Source organism: Piliocolobus tephrosceles, chromosome 12, assembly GCF_002776525.5.
Source record: "Piliocolobus tephrosceles isolate RC106 chromosome 12, ASM277652v3, whole genome shotgun sequence".
Lineage (NCBI taxonomy): Eukaryota > Metazoa > Chordata > Mammalia > Primates > Cercopithecidae > Piliocolobus > Piliocolobus tephrosceles.
In genome coordinates this window covers 34,217,284-34,235,952 of record NC_045445.1, presented here as the reverse complement: position 1 = coordinate 34,235,952, position 18,669 = coordinate 34,217,284, and the positions used below count along the sequence as shown (strand labels likewise).

General features: G+C 43.0%; 1 protein-coding gene across 2 annotated transcripts; it reads left to right on the top strand.

Moving 5' to 3' along the window:
- The first annotated feature begins 1,249 nt into the window (after nucleotides 1-1,249).
- Nucleotides 1,250-18,376, top strand: ATP1B4 (ATPase Na+/K+ transporting family member beta 4). 2 transcript variants are annotated; one of them, XM_023202153.1, is made up of 8 exons: nucleotides 1,250-1,392; nucleotides 5,679-5,931; nucleotides 9,909-10,037; nucleotides 10,303-10,407; nucleotides 14,109-14,305; nucleotides 15,117-15,173; nucleotides 17,396-17,491; nucleotides 18,190-18,351. In XM_023202153.1, the coding sequence occupies exons 1-8, from the start codon at nucleotides 1,330-1,332 to the stop codon at nucleotides 18,349-18,351; spliced, it is 1,062 nt and encodes a 353-aa protein (XP_023057921.1). In that variant the 5' UTR covers nucleotides 1,250-1,329. The 2 variants fall into 2 exon arrangements, with proteins under 2 accessions (XP_023057921.1, XP_023057920.1); XM_023202152.1 differs by having other exon boundaries at nucleotides 1,303-1,392; nucleotides 5,679-5,943; nucleotides 18,190-18,376.
- The last annotated feature ends 293 nt before the right edge of the window (nucleotides 18,377-18,669 follow it).

Sequence of the window (18,669 nt, the reverse complement as noted above, 5' to 3'; positions counted from 1 at the left end):
AGACCAGATTATCCCCTCGAATATATTTTGCTTTTAATAAAATTCAAAAAGAAGAATAAGTTTCTCTTTTTTGTAAGTGGCCTTTTTCTCTTCAGAGAAGGATATGGGAAGAGACACTGCTAAAGAAGAGTTCTGATTAGTAACACTACAGTGAAAGGAATTCTTATTTAAAATTAACTGCAATTGAAACCATTTTCATCAGCATAGCCTTGAATTGGAGTTATGACTAAATCTATCTAAGCTATTGTGCTGTTTTTCTCAGTAATGAATGTGCCCAGAATGTCAGTATCTGCAACATTCTCAGCCACTTGAGTATAATGGGGTTTGATTTGTGAAGGAAGGATCGCAAACTCCATCCAGGCCTTTTAACCACCCAGGCTCCAGTGGGGTGGACTCCAAACAGACCAAAAATGCTATACAATATTCTTCACTGTTTCTTCTAATTTTTCCTTTCTTTGGATCCCATGTTGGTTTCAGGAGTTATATATGTCTGGGAAACTGACACTGCAAAGTTCTGGCTTGTTCCCTGCCCTGATGCTAAGGGATAAATATAGATCTCAACCACTACAGAAATTTGGCCAGGATTTGGAGGGGTGTGTGTATGAGGGGCAGTGACTGATGGGGCCACTCTGACATGTGGGCTAGAAAAAGGCTTCCTTATGTCTAAGACCCTCTTTGGGGCAGTGAAGAATGAAGTAGGAGCCTGGCTTCTAAAATCAGAAAGAATAATCCATATTTTAAGAAGCTCATGGATTGACACAAATAAGAAACATTGTAGGTGGCTTAGAGTGTGTGCGGGGGTAGGGGGAGAGAGCAAAGGGAATCTTTCCTGACATCCTAGATCCTTTTGCATGAGATCAGCCTTATGAAAAAGGCAAGTTATTCTTGGCCGTCTCCCCTCACCCCCAACTCCCACCCACACCCACCCCCTGCATGCACTGATATCCAACTCTCAATTGAGAAGAACATGACTTAAGATTTCCATTGGGCCCATCATATCTCAAGCACTGGAGAAAGACAAGGGGTGGAAAGACACATAAAGGGGGGCGGGGCGGGGGGTGAGTTGCTCATCCTCGTGACCCAGAATATCTCCCCCTCCTTGTAATGATGAGCTTGCTTTTCCATAAGGGCTTTCCCTTGATTCAGGGAAGGGGCCAACCAATGAGAGAGGGACATGTTAGATTATTTTGGGGAAGGACTCATGCCAGGAGGGTTCACTTTTACCAGGCGCCAAGTGTCCCCAGCAACCAGTGTCTCCTGTACCAGCAGAAGCTCCAGAACTCTCACCCGATTGCCTGCCTCTGCTGCGTCTTTGCCCACTGAACAGTCATGAGAAGGCAACTCCGGTCCAGAAGGGCTCCGTCCTTTCCTTACAGTTACCGCTACAGACTCGTGAGTGCCGGAGAGCAGAATATTTTGCTGCCCCCCACTTTTTCTAATGGGGTGGGTTGGGGGCTGTGCAGACCTTGGTTTACTGCTGCCTCTCTTTGGGATGGGCATAAACGGCGAAGTTTAGGGAAACCCAGGGTTTCAAAAAGGAGCAGTGACTCCCAGCACCCCCGGGTACCCTAAATTGTTGGATAAAAGGAGGAAGCCCCTCTTCCTGTGAAACAAAGATAAGGGAAGGAGAAGATAACAGAGAATAACGGGCTTATAAAATCTTTTCTTGGGAGTATAGAATTTTCACAGACCTTTTGGAGTATAAAAATTTAATTCTAATAGCAAGAAATTTAGCTAAGAGGGAAGGAAAGAGGAAGAGGAAATGAAAGGCACTGCCTACCCAGCTGTCTCAGTACCCTTGGGTGGTAGCTTCTGAGAGTCCAGCTGCTCTCTTTCTAAAGCAGAAATTCCAAACTATAGCTAAAATCATAGAATCCCCAATAGGAGCTGGGAGGAATCCTAGACAATATATCTCCAGAACCCCTCATTATGTAAAGGAGGCTGCTGTGGCTCAGAGCACAGGAGTGACTTGCAAGTTAGTGGAGGAGCCAAAGTGAAAATGCAATATCCTCACTTCTAATCTTGTGCTCTTTCCATTGTATTTGCAGTATGCATCTTCCAAACCCCCGATCTGCCACTACCCATTTCCATCCTGATTGCCACCGCACACTGCCCAACATACAGACACACATACATTCTTTTGATCTCACCGTTTATCTCCAGGGTGTATTACAAATTATTTGATCCAAAAGTTTCTTTGCATTTATTTTGCTATAAGACATTAATGTATGCCACACGCAGTACTTTTTGGGGAGAGGATTTTGAAATGTTCCCCAGAGAGGATTGTGATCTGAGCCCCAGGAGGAAACAAAGCCTAAGCCATTTTCTTTGGGTATGGCCACTTATGTAACCAGGGAGTTAAGTGAAAACTGTCAACAGCCCGCAGAAGAAAACACACATTATTCTAAGTTCCTGTCAACCTACAGAGGCCTTCTCTTAGCTTTTTAGCCACAATTCGAAGAATTATTTAACTTCCCCCAAAGTTTCTTCCAGCTCTCAGAACAGTTACAGTCTGCAGGGGTATAAAACTATTTCTTACTTGCCTTCTTTTCGACGTAATCGTGCTAAAATGTTGTGTATAATTTCAGTTATTTGTCAAGTGGCTTGGATTTTAAATGCATCAGGGGATCTTGATCCTTATAATACTTGATCAAATTTAAAAAGAAATCAATGCAATCCTGTGCTAAGTTCTCTTTTAAAATTAACCAGCCATTCAAATGTTTATGGTGTATTACTACTCAATGCAGGGCACAAATTTAAAATTTATCCTTTGGGTCATACTGTTTGTTTATATATTTGTTTATATGTTTATATATTTAGGTTGCTCAAAATGGAGCCACCCTCTGTTCTTCAGACTCTTCTCTTTTAGGGAAACCTGATGACCCCATCGCACACCCACTACCATATCCCAGCACACTCACACACACTATCACGTGAGGGTAGTGCCACTTTAGGAAAGTGACAAAACAGAATCTTAGGGATAAGCATTCTCATTACCAAAGGATTTTCTATTGGATTTCATTAAATAGTTTCACAAAGATACATTTTACATTTAATTAATGAGGATCTTTTAGGGAAGGCCTCTCTTGCACAGTGTGACCATCTCCTTTACCTGGAAGCAGAGGAGAGGAGAAAAGATTTGAGGTTCCTAAAGCAAAGCTCAGGAACCTCTCACAGCCTCTCGGGTGTGAGAGCTGTAAGGGCAAATTAGCCGTGAGAAGATTAATTCTTCTCAGGAGGGTAAAGCTTTAATGACAAGCCATCTGTAATAGGATTATCGTGAGAGCCCATATCTACAAATAAGATCAGGCTGAGGCCTAGACCAGCTGTCTCCTCTGTGGAAGGTTGAAGGCAGGCATCGTAACATGGAGAGAAAAGAAAATTGTTCAGGAAATGTAAAGGGAATATATATTTCTCCTCAATGAAGTGTTATACTTCGAATTCACTGAGATTCTCAGGTGCAGTAGATTCTCTGGGGACCCTGATTGCTACCCACTGTGATATACATGACAGCTCAGTTAGGGTGACAATCTCTGTGAAAGCATTCCCGCAGAGTCCTGCATCAGGAATTTTAAGTCAGGCAGGTATCACTGATATTTGGTTAGGACATGCTGGGTACTTAACTGTCAGCTTTACACTGTGGAGGGCCATCGAGAGGCTAGAAAATATGGACTCTCCCTCTGGGTGCTCAAAATGTAGTTTGGGAGTTTAAATGTGTACATAGGTTCACACACAAGTGAAATATATTAAGAACATGCATTAATCTGTTCAACATTGAGTGATGGATGAAGTTTATTTTCCTAAGCCTTACACTGTGAGCCTATGTCAGTCAGCCATCCTTGATTATAATAAGCACCTAAAATATTTTTCTGTGTGTTTTTTTGAGACAATGTCTCACTCTGTCACCCAGGCTGGAGTACAGTGGCATGATCACAGCTCACTGCAGCCTTGACCTCCCAGGCTCAAGCAATCCTCCTGCCTCAGCCTCCTGAGTAGCTAGGACTACAGGTGCATGCCACCATGCCTGGTTAATTTTTTTTTTAATTTTGTAGAGACAGGGTCTTGCTATGTTGCCTAGGCTGTCCTCAAACTCCTGAGTTCAAGTGATCCTCCTTTCTTGGCCTCCCAAAATGTTGGGATTATAGGCGTGAGCCCTAAAATCCTTTAGGAACACAGAACCTAAAGCATTGTGTTTCATTAATCTGCTAAGCTACCTCTAGGCACTTGTGCTTAATGTGATAGAGGAGAAACATCATTGTCCAGGGTATCAAGAGACACAGGTTCCAAGACTGTCAACTCTATCATGAATTTACTGCATGGCTTTGGCTAGATCCTGTCCCATCTCTGGGCCTCAGATGGATAAGTAAATCTTGAAGGTCCCTGTCGGTTCTGATGTGATATTTTATATAGAGCTATACATTGGAACAAATTAGAGAGCAATTCAAGAGGGCTTATAATCAAGAGCTAGATAGTGCTGTGCAGACCGAATGCTGAGAGCTGAGCCTTGTCATTCTGTATCACTTTTACTAATTCTGAGCAATCCAATTTGCTGAACCCTCCTCCCCCCAGCAAAGGCAGCATTTTCAGCTGAGTGCCCTCTAAATGGCCTTTGAGGAATCAGGCAGGGAGGGAGCAGCACAGAGCCCCTGGTCTCTAGTGTTTGACACATCCAACCCCAACAGGTGCACAGCCCCGCAACTCTTCAGACTTGGACAGCAGAGAAGGGAGGGCAGCCTCATTTTCTGCTGCTGCAATAAGCCTTGGCAAACTCCCAAAGAGCAAAGATACAATTCTCCGGCCTGTGGCTGGGAGGTATTTGAAACACCACTTTGGTGAAGTCTAGGTTTCTCTCTCTCCCTCTCTCTTTTTCAGTTTAATTTTCTTAGAATCACTCAGAGAAGATTACAGTTTCAAATCTCAAGTAATGGCTGCAATCAGTCAATCAACAAATATGTGCTGAGTATGTATTACGTGCCCAGCTTTTTGCCTAAGGCGTAGAGGGGAGACTAAGGAAGCCTGGGGTTCCAGCTCTCAGATGGTCTTTCCAACCAATTTAAGGTAGGAAGAGATTCAAACTAGGGCAATAATCAGAGAAGCAGTTAATAACTGCCCACCTATTGTTTCTGTTGGGAAGGAAGGCTAAGTTTTGAGGAGGGGTACAGTAGTTGGCCTCTCCTCCTGATGTCCATCCCAGGCTACTTTTAGACACAACTTAAAATGGTGAAGTTGAGCAGCTGAATGTGTACAGGGTGTTAGGATAAAGCTGACTTGGACTGAAAGTTCGCCATCACGGACACAATGTCTAAGACTATTCCACCCTCTTCCTGTGTGAGCTCACCTCTGCTCCGATAGGCCAAGGTTAAGTGGGAGGTCAAGGCCCAGAACAAAGTAGTGATATGAACAGTCCTTGGAGAAGAGCCCAAATGCCTGAAGCTGAGAATAAAACTTGCACCTCTATGGAAAGAATACTGAGTCAAAATGGGCCATAGAAAGGATATTTCCTCCAAAAGAACAGAGAGAAAGAAAATCCACTTCTTGTAACAACATGTATGTTTATGGGGAAGTGGAAATTTGAAGCATCTCCAAATATTGAGTCATTTCAATTTATTTTTGGCTGGTGGGATGCACCATTGTACATTTTTTTTCAAAAAGGGTATTATGTTTTGTCACTGTTCCAGGATGATCCGGATGAAGTGAACCAGAACTACTTAGCAGATGAAGAGGAGGAAGCAGAAGAAGAGGCACGGGTGACAGTGGTGCCCAAGTCAGAGGAGGAGGAAGAAGAGGAGGAGAAAGAAGAGGAAGAAGAGGAGGAAAAGGAGGAGGAAGAGGGTCAGGGTCAGCCAACAGGCAATGCCTGGTGGCAGAAATTGCAGATCATGAACGAATACCTGTGGGATCCAGAGAGAAGGATGTTTCTGGCCCGAACAGGTCAGAGTTGGAGTAAGTCCCAATAGTTCCAATGCCAAAGTCTGGTGTCCTTTGCTTTTGGTGTGGTGTCCAGGGCTCCTTTACCATACGCTGGATGGGCTTGTCTGTGAACTTCTCTTTGCACTTCATGTAAAGGCATCAATGCCTAGAGAAATGCCTAGACTGTGGACAGATTCCATCAGAACAAACTCCAAATGGATGAACAAACTTGACTGTGTAACTGAAACTCACTGGGCTCAACATCAGTTGCAATGCAGAGAGACAGTGAGAATGAATTGAAAAAGCACATGACTTTTTAAAGTCCCAGTCCTGTCACTTTCTATCCATGTGACCTTGGACTCATCATTTCCCCTCTCTGGGTCTCAGTTTCCTCACCTGCCAAATGAGGAAAACAATCCCTGACTTGCTTCTCTCACAGGATCAGAGTGAGGCTCCAATTAGATGTTAAAACTGTAAAGTTGAAAGAACTATGCAGAAGATTTCTTGTAAGATATGATACTCAAATCCCTGCTAACCTGACCAAGTGTTTTTATGAGGCCTCATCACCTGGTAATGTCAGAGGAGAGCCAGGAGGCGTGTCCCTGGCCCCAGCTTATGGGTGTCTTCCTCTGCTATGATAGACATGTTTGATCAATGGCAGAATTATATTCCTTAGCATTTCCTCTTAGCATCATATGCTGCCATCATTTTTACTCCACAACTTCCCCATCACTCCCCTCCTACAGTCTTACCCACCTCTTAAACTATTAATGCTGAGCCTTCTCCTCAGGAGATTTAGCCAGTGGTAAAATTCACACTTGCCACAGTCTCTGCACAGCCCAGAAAAAGAGCAGCTGCTGGTTTGGAACTCAGTCAATCCACAGAAGAAAAAAAATAGAGGATGCCAAGGATGAAATAACAGTCCCCTAGTGCCAAGGGTCTAGGTTGCTGAAGTTGATGGCCATGTCTTCTAAAGGCCCCCTTGGCTAAGAATTCTTTCCCTCATAGTTAATGTTGCTAATTCAGCTCAGTCAAGGTGAAACAGTCAGCTCTGTTTCCTGGAATTAGGAATAGCAGGTGTGGGACTCTCATCTCCCTTCGCCCCTCCCCAATTCCCAGCCCCACCCCTGACCATCCCACAAACTCTCAACTGGAACAAATGTACCATTTAAGGAACATTCCGACATCCTGGAAGCTGCAGACAAATACTGGACACTCACTGGGGCTCCAAGGGTGCACAGCTGTTTCTCCCTTGCCTAAAGAGGACTGGAAAAACAAGCCTTGTGAAATGCAAGTGTGATTCTGGGAGGGGGAGCCTAAACAGCCAGCCATTAGAACTTCACCAGATGAGCTGATCCAAATTGCTTCTGTGAAAGACAATACATAGGCCAATAAGTGGGGATGAGGGAGGAAGGTTCAAGTGCCCAGAGAAGATATGGTAATAGCGACACTGCATGATAGGCCATAGCCAGACCTCTGAGTAGCAGGTCTAAGTAGAGCCCAGGAATTCTTCAGTTGGGCTATCCTGGGCAAAGGGCAAATGGTAATGTTAATGCTTCAGCCATAGAGCACATGCCTTGCTGTCTTCTTTCCTGAGAACAAGGTGCCCACTTGTGCACTTACTAATGCTGTCCCAACTTGGACACCAACCTGCCCAATATATTTACCAGGCCTATGAATATAATCTGGGCCTTTTCTTTGGTACCTGCACACCCCTATTCTTGGAAACTCTATGTTATTTTATTGGATACCAACAAGAATCATACAAGGTAGTAATATTATTATCCCCATTTTACAGATGCAGAAACTGAGGCTTAGAGAGGGTAAGTAACTTGCCTATGGTCACATAGTTACTAAGTGGCAGTGCTGGGATTTCAAACCCTGGTTGGATGAACACCAGAGTTCATTCTTTTGCCAGAACACTGCCCCATTTCACGAACTCTAACAATGAACAAGGCCCTGATGTGTAGGGCCTCAGGGCCTGATAGGGTGTTTTAGTGGGAGAAATGAAGAGTTGGGAGCACGGTTACTCAGTGGTCTATACAAGCCTGGGTGGGGCATTGAGGAAAGAACCCTAGAGTACCTGGAGGAAAGACCCAAGTAATACTTGGACATCCAGGGCAGAAAGTGTCAGAGGGATCAATGGGTTCAGATGGGGACTGTGCTTGGTTTTGCCTGGGGGTGACTGAGCTAACTATCTCAGTCTGTGATCACCTATCCTAAACTCTAGGGCACCCACTCCTGGGTGAGGCTAAGGGGACTTATTGCTAGTGTCATTCTCCCATCTACAGCTTCCTGGTCACACATCCTGGGAAAAAAGGAAGATATCTCCAAAGGAATGTACCTGTGTTCCCTTGCTTTCCCTTCATCCATGAAACTGAGTCTTTTGATCTCCATGGATGGCTCTAGCTGTTGATCCATTCCCAGGATGGGGATGGGGTAAAGGAATGGAGGCAGAAACACAGGGCAAATCCCATTAGATAGCCAGTGGGCAGCAGCCTAGTGTCACAGGCACACAGGTGCTGTCGTTTATTCTCCAGGGACTCCAACTGAATCAATATGTTCATGTTCCAGTTCTGCTTTAGTTATCTTAATAAAATAAAATGCTTTAGTTTATCTTAATAAAATAAAAAGGGTCAGTTCCATTTCCAGTCAGATTACTATGGGTTTCTTCTCCATTCCACAATACCTTTTTTTGGTTAATTTTATTTGGTTCATGGTTCAATTTAAAAATTAATATTTGGATTCAGTTTGGGGTACAGCAAAGTTAAGTGGTTTGTTCCAGTTTCTGGTTCATAATTCAGTTCAAATCTGTAGGTCCAACATCATGTCATTGCTGTGAACAGAGCCAAACATTGTTGCCTGAGAGAGCCCCAAGGAGGGCTTGAAAAGAGTTTCTCAGCAGCAATCTCATGCTCATTCACCTCACTCATTGTTGCCTAATCCTGGGACAAACCTAGTCCTAATACAGCCCACAGAGGGAAAATTCACACAACTATGCTTCTGGTCCTACAGCACTAATAATAATGTTAATAATAACCGATGATGACTGCCACTTATGGTGCATTTAGTATTCACCAGGCTCTGTGCTATGCTGTTTATATGCATTATTCAACGCTAAGAAGTAAGTACCATTATTGTACAGATGAGGAAATTGAGGCCCAGAGAGGTGAACAGCATGTCCAAGATTAAACAGCTTGAAAGTGGTAGAGTCAGGATAGGATGTAAGGAAAGACCGAATTTCAGATATTGTTAGGGATATAGATAAGAATCTGAGGTAAGTGCTGTTTTTATCCCCATCTTACCTGTGAGGAATTGGAGGAGCAAGGAAGTTCTGTAACTTGCCAAAGTTCACAGGCAAGTGAGGGTGATTAGGTACCGTTTCTTCCTTTTCCCTTCCCCACCCTGTGTTAGTGTTCTTTTTGAAAAGCAGAGCCATTTTATTCATCTTTGATAAAGATGAATAAAATTTGAAATAAGCAGGGCAAAACCTCACTTTGCCTTGATTGGAGGCAAGTCCAGTGGAAATTCATCAAAAGTTTGAATTATAGACTATGTGGAAAGAAATGCTGTTTTCATCACTTGCAAATACCTATAATTATTGGAACCAAGCTGCTAGGACTCTTCAGGGCATCCACTTTAATGAATAGCAAAGAATGATTTGTACTTAGGACATCAACTGTTGCCCAGAGGACTCTCAAGCAATTTGCCCTCTGCAGTACTTTAAACTCCACTCCACTGTATTCTTGTTCATGGCCATGATTTGCTCAGCAAGCCCTTCCATCGGAGATGTTGTAAAGGTAAACTGCAATTAGACCCCTGACACAATCCGCACTGACTCCAAACTGGTGAAATCTGAATAAGCAAGGACATACTGAATCTGGGGAATTTTTTAAAGAGCCATTTTGTGGTTGGGTTGGTTCTGGTTCATGAGTCCAAGCAGAGAGGAAGGGCTTGTTGGCAAGCACTGACCACTCTCATCTGTGATTGCTCTGCAGGCCTGATCTTACTCATTTACTTCTTCTTCTATGCCTCCTTGGCTGCTGTGATCACCCTCTGCATGTACACACTATTTCTGACCATCAGTCCCTATATACCGACCTTCACGGAGCGGGTAAAGCCTCCTGGTGAGTGTGCCCAGATGCCCTGTGTTGTCAGAACTTGCTGGACAGAAATATGCTTGCACAGCATGTTCAGCCTCAATTAACTTTGGCTCTTCCTGGTAATGACTTAGAGATTCAATTATTAGGAGGAAAAGTAAAATGGTACTTGGCAAATTATGGTTCTTTTCATTTTGATTGCCTGGGGGGAAATGGTTTCATGGGAATCAATACAAAAAAAAAATTATCCCAAGAATGGGTTAATATATCCAAGACCTGTTTTCATTGCCAGGAGTTATGATCAGACCCTTCGCCCATAGCCTTAACTTCAACTTCAACGTTTCTGAACCCGACACTTGGCAGCATTATGTGATTAGCCTAAATGGCTTTCTCCAGGGTAAGTAAGTTCCTCTGAATAGTGGAAAGTTCTTTTGAAAGGTGGTGGGTGGGAATCCAAAATTCAAAATTCACCTGGCCCAGGAATCCCAGTCTTACTAACCCCAGCTCATCATGGTCTGTCCTTACTTTGCATCCCCCTTAGCACCTGTAGCTACAATCAGAATTGCTCTAGTGTATGATTGCATGTTGTCTTGAAAGCATACAAGTCAATTTTCCAACAAGATAAGCTCTTTGAGGCAGAGAATATTTTTCTTTTCTTGAACACGATACAGCACCCAGTTAAGTCCTGAACATATCCAGATGGCTCAATAATGATCATTTATAGAAGATAATTCTGGGAGGGGATAGTGGTGGGAAAAGAAGAATGTTCTCCAGAGCTGGAAGATTCCTATCTTCTAAACTTTCTCAAGATAAAAGAAGTCATTTCTTGGAGATGGGCTAACTTGAAGGGAGAGGGCAAGTGTCTTTATTTTATTTTATTTATTTTATTTGAGATGGAGTCTCACACTGTCACCCAGGCTGGAGTGCAGTGGTGCAATCCCTGCTCACTGCAACCTCCACCTCCCAGGTTCAAGCGATTATCCTGCCTCAGCCTCCTGAGTAGCTGGGGCTACATGTGCGTGCCATCACGCCCTGCTAATTTTTTGTATTCTTAGTAGAGACGGGGTTTCACCGTGGTAGCCAGGATGGTCTATTCTGACCTCATGATCCGCCTGCCTTGGCCTCCCAAAGTGCTGGGATTACAGGCATGATTTGCCACGCCTAGCCAAGTGTCTTTATTTAACAGCATTCCAGAAAGGAGTTAGAGGAAGAATCTCTGGGTGGCAGTTGTTCCAACATTCTGATCCCAAATATTTTCGAGGTGCCTATCTCTATAGTGTCATCAGATAAATTTTCAGGGGCAAATGAATGGCTTTGTGGGAGACCCTTTCACAAGGTAATATCTGAGATAGCAGCTTGGTTAAGGTTAACAGAGCACACAGGTTCTTTATGCAGCTATCAAAGAGGAGCTCCAGTGGGGTTTGCATTTCTGCACCTAATCTTTGTGGGGAAAAAATGCCAGTCATTCTGGCTTGGTTGTCCTGGCCTGGTTGAAGTGGGGTTGATCCATTCTAGGGGCAGCTACTATTACAGCATGTGCACTGAATTAGGAGAACAATCTCTTGTCATGTGCTAGGAAGTGTTATTTAGATACATAAATTTGGTCATTTAACTTTAACTCTGCATAATAAAGTTGATCGTCCTCATTTTACAAATGAGGAAACTGAGACTCAGAAAGGGGGAGTAACTAGATCAAAGACTCTGGCAGCAGAACCAGTGTTTGAATCCACATTTCATGTTCTTGACACTCTTCGCTGCTGTAAGTGTTATAACGGGACCAACAACATGGGCATCTCCTGGGAGTTTGTTAGAAAGGCAAAATCTCAGACCACATTCTAGACCTGCTGAATCAAAATCTGCATTTTTAAAAAATCCACAGGTGATTGGTAGGAAATTTAAAGTTTGAGAAATGCTGCTTTTCATAATTCTACACTGCTGTCATATTACCAAGAGTTAGAAACTCAGCTTTATATCAGTAAGGCTCAGTGTTATTTTGGGTAAGTCTGAGTTTCAGATTCCTTACCTGTGAAATGAGGGGAGATGGGATCTGAGTCCATCTAGTTCCATTTTTAGCCACAGAAATGTTTTAGGCATCATGGCCAGCACAGTATCTTCTTTTGTTTCAGAATGCTTGCAAGTGATTGCAAATATATTGCCGGATTCCCTGCTGAGAAAATCCCTCCAAGAAGCTAGTAGACAGAGAAATACCAATTCTGACCTGATGAGGATGGAAGCAGGAAATGTTAGGAAAAGCACTAGTTTTTCAGTTTCTAAGAGTAGATAATGTGTCCTCCTAAAAAGAAGTACATCTCTGAAATAGACATCCCAGAGTATCACTTTCACTCCCATGAGGACTGGGATTTTGCAATAAGGGTCATGTCCATGTCACATTATTTTTAATGGAACTACCTCAAGAGAAACAATGAGCACATGATTGCAGCCTCTATTTAGAAAGTTATTTGAGCATAGTTCTTGTTCTAAAAAATTAAAACAAAGCCTTGAATTAAATGTAGCTTTGTCAAAGAAAAAATAAAGGCATAGCCATAATTGGATAGATTTAAAATTCCCAGTTGCCAATTAATAATCTCAAACCCAAGTCACAACCTGTGGGTTTGATATTATTAGATGAGAATTCAGCAGTACATTTTGAGTTTTACCTCTGGTAGATCATAGGTGCAAAATCTCCTCTGAAATACTGAGCTACTTTGAACATTAATACATAGGGACTGAGTCTAACAGGACTAACTGGGCTGCATCACTTAGAATCAAATTGGAAAAATGCAGTAATTTCTAAAGCCCAGTTTTATGTATGAAATTTGGCAGCCCAAAGAGTTACCTCACCAATAGCCTCTTTAAGCTTGCTCCCTGATATATGTATCCTTCGACACATGTTACATTCCATCCAATGTAAAGGACATTAACTCTGAATGTCTCAGGCCTCAGTAGACAAGATCTCATGCCCTCACCATCCCCGTAGAGACTCTGTGGTTGTCATTGGTTTCTATCTTTTAACTTATGCTTCTATTTTGCAGTGCTAACTTCCTTCTGTAAAGGATGAAGAGCTGGCTTATTCCCTCCCCTGCCTACTCCTCTGCCTCTCCTTCCTACTCCACCTCCTTCTCCTCCTCTTCCTCTTCTTCCACTTTCCTTCTGTCTCACAACTCATACTTCTCACTCTCTTACAATCAGGTGCCTCTCACTGACTTCAAAGGGAGACATTGTAACTGCCCAGCGGGTTCACCTTGTCCACTGCCTAGACGGAGCTGATTTATCAAGACAGGGGTATTGCAATAGAGAAAGAGTAATTCATGCTCAGCCTGCTGTGCAGGAGACTGGAGTTTTATTATTACCCAAATCAGTCTCCCCAGGACTATTTCTCTATTGCAATCAAATCCATGTACATTGGGTGGGCAGTGCCCCGCCAGTAAAGACAGTACCAGAGTCGGTCCCCAGCCCAAGAGAACTAGGTGGCTGCTTGGGCTGGCCTCTGGATCCATTGCCAGGTGAGGGAATGCGGGGGAGGGCTACTGAACCATGAGCAGGTAGCCATAGGGCAATCCCAAAAGACTACCCAAATTTGTAACCGCCCAATGGGTTCACCTTGTTTCCTAAGTGAAGTTAAGGAAATTTAACCCAGCAACTTAGCTTCCTTATATACACACCATACCCTGAATATTGCATTCCCTCTTCCAAAATCTACCAACTCTGTGCCTATTTCTCTCTCAGAAGTAGAAGGGACAGCCTTCCAAGTTTACACTTTATCATATCTGAAAAGAAATGGTGGAAAATAGAGAAAAATTATAAAGTGACTAGCATAGGACCCAGAGATGGATATCCAGAAGTTCCATGGGAATGAAAAGCAAGGGAACAGGCAATCAAACTGGGCTGAAGTGACTAGTCAGGAACACTTCCTAGAGGAATGGCTGCCAATGAAGGCTGTTGGGTACCTGATGCCAGGTCACAGGGAGACTGAATGGGCTTTCAGAGGCATACAAACAAGCTGGAGAAAGGAAATTTGGGAGGGAGGACTACTGAACGCATGGCCTTCCCCTGTAGCACCTGTCTAACATAACCCGTTGCCACTCACACATGCTTTAGGTTATAATGACAGTCTTCAAGAGGAAATGAATGTAGATTGTCCCCCGGGGCAGTACTTCATCCAAGATGGCAATGAGGATGAGGACAAGAAGGCCTGCCAATTTAAACGCTCCTTCCTAAAGAACTGCTCTGGTCTGGAGGACCCAACTTTTGGATACTCTACTGGACAGCCCTGCATCCTTCTAAAGATGAACCGGGTATATTGGCTTTTGATATCTGGTGGTGATAAGTGAATGAACTAGATAAGAGGGCTCTGGCCACTCCATTTGTCTTGGGCTCTGTCTTCACACACCACAGGTTTGGTCATTTTTACTGACGGCATCAGAAATACAAATAACCAGATAAGCCTATCAGTTTCTTCCTCCCTCCCCCCAGCACTTCCTGTGGCCATTCTTCTCCTTCACTCCCAAACCTGCTGTTGATGGCCTTTGTCAAGAATGGGGTCCTAGTCAAGTGCAGTGGCTCGAGTTTATAATCCAAGCTACTTGGGAGGCTGAGGAAGGAGGATTGCAAGAGCTTAGGCGTTCAAGTTTAACTTGGACAACATAGTGAGACCTCATCTTTAATTTTTTAAAAAGGATTTTAAATAAGGAATCGAATACTGAGCTGTTTGAAGCAGGGGATTGACATGAGGGTGGCATAGGGGACAGTTCTTACATCATAAAAATGCATTTTTCTTCCATCCTGTCATGACGTAGGTGTGGCAGAGCCTTATCAGTCACACCCCTCTTGAAATTAGAAAGTTCTTTACATCTTTAGAGTTGACTTGCTGAAGTTGCCCCTTGTGTGTAAATATCAGGCATAAATACAACACGGAGTAAGCTGAGCTGCTTAGCTCTAAAGACGTTTTGCATTTTTTGCTTTTTGTAACATTTCTGAGAAGGCGAAATAGATGAAGCATATGCCTGAGGAAGGATGATTGGGAGGAGGGTTAGAAAAACCCCAATTTTTACTGTCAAATATGTTTTGTTAAAAAAAAAAAAAAAACCACTGGTTTTCTTTTGATAGGTTGTAGGCTTTCGTCCTGAGCTTGGAGATCCTGTGAAGGTTTCCTGCAAAGTCCAGGTAAAGAGCCCTTTTGAGTAAGCATTGTTAGCACATCTGTTTCACGCAAAAAGGTAGTCCATCCCTTTCAAGGACTTACATATGGATGGTAGGCTAAGGAAAAGGTTAATCTTTTCATAACTACACCTCTCTTTTGTTCCTTCAGGTTTTCCTCTTTCCAGAAAGCACTCAACTCGTGTGTTTGTGTGTATAGTGTATGTGTGTGTGTGTCAGTCAGTGTGTCATGGTTAATACTTGTGAAAACCAAAGAATGAACTTCAGCTAGGGGCCACAGCGGGGAACAATAGTGTGCCAAGTCATTAATTGAGATTCTGTGTACACTTTTGCTTTTAGCTCTCATTACTTGTTTCTTTGAACTAAACAAACAGCTTTCATTAGAGTCATTAGTTTCCAGATTTTAAAACTGAATTTCACATTTTGCAGCAATGACCAGTGGTACTGGGTGTTGCAATCACAAATGACTACAAAGGAAGTATAAACAGAACTCGATTAATATGCTAATTAACTGTCCTTCGAGGGACCATTAACTTCTATCTCATCTGTACCAATTAGCTCCCTTGTAGGAAAAAGCCCTTAGATCTTGGGTTTGCTTCTCAAACAGGCAGTAGCTTTCTCCTGTTCTGTGACATCAACTGCACCCCCAGACCTGGATAGTTGTCTTGCAAATACGTGAGACCTGGTAATCCCATTCTCAGTAGGAGAAATACAGTTGAAAACTTCAGTCTTCATGGTGGCAGATCAGAAAACAGCAAAAGGCAGCATTTATTCAGCCAATATCCCACATTCAGCAAGCATTTATTGATCACTTATTATATATCAGATCCTCTGCTAGGTGTTAGAAGTGTTGAGGTAAGAGTATGGCTCTGTCTCTGAAATCAAGACAATCAAGTATTACAAGTGCTATGAAAAGTGAAGATGAGCTCTGAAAGGTCAGGCAGTACTTGCCAAATGAACAAGGTAGGAAGCACATTCTGTTGTCATGTATATGTGTAAATATTCACAATGTGAGGTGAGACTACAAACTATGCGAACTGATTCCCCAGGCCTTCACGAAAAATACATTTCATTGCTTTTTAGAAGAATGTATTACAAGTAAATCATAAAGACCAACTTAGTCTTAAGCTAGCATATTAACTGGACAGAGTTCTACTTATTGTTCCCTAATGGAAGCTGTTTGTTTTTCAGCTTACATCAAACCTTGCTGAGAACTGTCCTTTCTAAAATTGTTTTAATGTTTTAATTATTATTTTTAGCTACCTCCTTACATATTTTATGTCCTTTTAAACACATATATTAAGAATTTCTATACATTCTGTAATAAACAATACTGGTCAAATCCACACCCATTTGTAGAAATCAAGCAGGATAAGGTAATGACTAGAATAAATGAAGGAGAACTTAGTTTGTACCAAGAACAATTAAAGTATATTGACAGAAGTAATCACATGACCTTAGTGAGTAATTTACTAGTAGTGATGCACTATTTGTCCTTACTAGCCCCCAGACCTCTGCTATTTAGGGCAAGCCGAATGTATTGCAGAATGGGCAACCCCCTACCTGACATAATGTGATAAGGGTAGACCTGTTTACTTTAATCATTTGCATACCCAAGCTCTTGTTGCTTACCCCTCTGACCCCACCTACTGTAATTAAGCACTACAGAGAATACAGAGACATGAGTCTAGGTGAGCCAACTGTAGGCTGTGTGCCTGTGTATCAGGTACCTATGCACTTGATCTGACTTCCAATAGAACCGAGCCTGCAGTGTGCAAATCATGGAGTGGGATTTACTAAATATGTTCTAACATATATCTCCCTCAGCTCCAAAGTACAAGACTGTGTCCCAGGCTCAGTGTGATTCTTTGGAGAAAGGCTGGAGTTGTCGGGCCTCTTTCCAGAGCAGCATCAGATACTGCAAGCCCTTTGGACTGTTTCTGTCTGGGAAGCCAACAGAGAGCCATACTGAGCACCTTTGGCCTCCTCAGTTCAGGCCTTCTATTCAACATCCTTTGAACTGAAAAGACAAGGCACAGTCACTCCCTAAAAATGCTCTTCTAGGGATAGGTCACGGCTGAGCTCTGCCCCATTCTGCTTTTATGGTCTTCCTGGAACAGTTGGTTATGGGTCACACAGTGATTTCGCCTGAGGTACAACTCCCTTTAGCTCAGACTCTAACCCACTCTGTGACCCAGCACCCCACATATACCTGCTTTTGCTTACAGAGAGGTGATGAAAATGACATCCGATCCATCAGTTACTACCCAGAGTCGGCTTCTTTTGACCTCCGCTACTACCCTTACTACGGCAAACTGACTCACGTAAGCTGTATCCCCTTTAGTCATTGCTGTCAGAAAGGGCTCAGCGACAAAGGAAGAGCTGGCTGGGATCTATGAGAATTAGGGAGCAGGAGATAGTAGAGGGGTAAATAGCTGCTGGCCATAACCAGGAGCTCCCTCTACCAATTCTTATCATAACCACACTCCTTTCCATATCCGAAAGAATCTCATATACGGCCTAGTTTAACCTTTTAAGTTTACAAATGGGAAAATTGGGGTTCAGAGAGAAAAAGTGACTTGCCCAAGACCATACAGCTAGATAGTGGCAGAGTCAGGAGCAGATAAATTACTACCAACATGCCTAAACCTGCATTAATAATCACGCTTCTGTTTCTCCCATTTGAAGCGCTGGGGTCAGTCCCCAAAAAAGGGACTCAATAGACACTAGTTTTGGTTTAATTCATGGTCTGATCTCCAGAAAAATCATATCATGCTGAGTCAGAATTGGTTTTTCCCAGAGGACAATCAGATATTTGACAGTGACTTATCAGAGAAATGTATGATTTTCCCACACTTTCCCAGTGCAAGGAGAGTATGCCAGTTGCTTTGGCCGTTTGAGAATTGGCATCATGGGATTTGCTCAGTTCTCTTTGTGAGGGTTATCATCCTGCAGTGATTATCTGATCACTTCCCTCCTACCACCTCCCCACACTTAGAATTTATTGTTCTTCTACCTACAGGTTAACTACACGTCCCCCTTGGTGGCAATGCACTTTACAGATGTGGTGAAGAACCAAGCAGTGCCTGTGCAGTGCCAACTGAAGGGCAAAGGCATCATAAATGATGTCATCAATGATCGTTTTGTGGGCAGGGTAATCTTTACCTTGAACATAGAAACCTAAGAACTTCAGGGGACCATTCTTACCAGTTCTGTTTCTGTTTTATCTCATGGTATCTCTGGTAGCACTTGAATTCTTTTTCTTCAGTTAGGACACAGCCAGATGGACATCTAAGACAGCAGATCATCTTTCCTTGCCTATGACATGTGTATAAAATGACATTGTGGAAGCTGTTTGATTATTTTAAAGGTAGTCTCTCCTGATGACAAACAGAGTATATTAATTTCCTTTCCCTCCACTTAAAACTAAAACCTGTTCTTGCTGCTGGTAGTCTCCCTGTAGCATAAACACAGTATCTGATAAAATTTACAATAGCCGTGC

What these genes read in the sequence shown, in the direction of transcription:
- ATP1B4 (XM_023202152.1), top strand. Translation starts at nt 1,330, where the DNA reads ATGAGAAGGCAACTCCGGTCCAGAAGGGCTCCGTCCTTTCCTTACAGT. An exon ending in CCTAAATGGCTTTCTCCAGG is followed by an intron (nt 10,408 to 14,108) that starts GTAAGTAAGTTC and finishes CACATGCTTTAG; the next exon opens with GTTATAATGACAGTCTTCAA. An exon ending in ACTACGGCAAACTGACTCAC is followed by an intron (nt 17,492 to 18,189) that starts GTAAGCTGTATC and finishes TTCTACCTACAG; the next exon opens with GTTAACTACACGTCCCCCTT.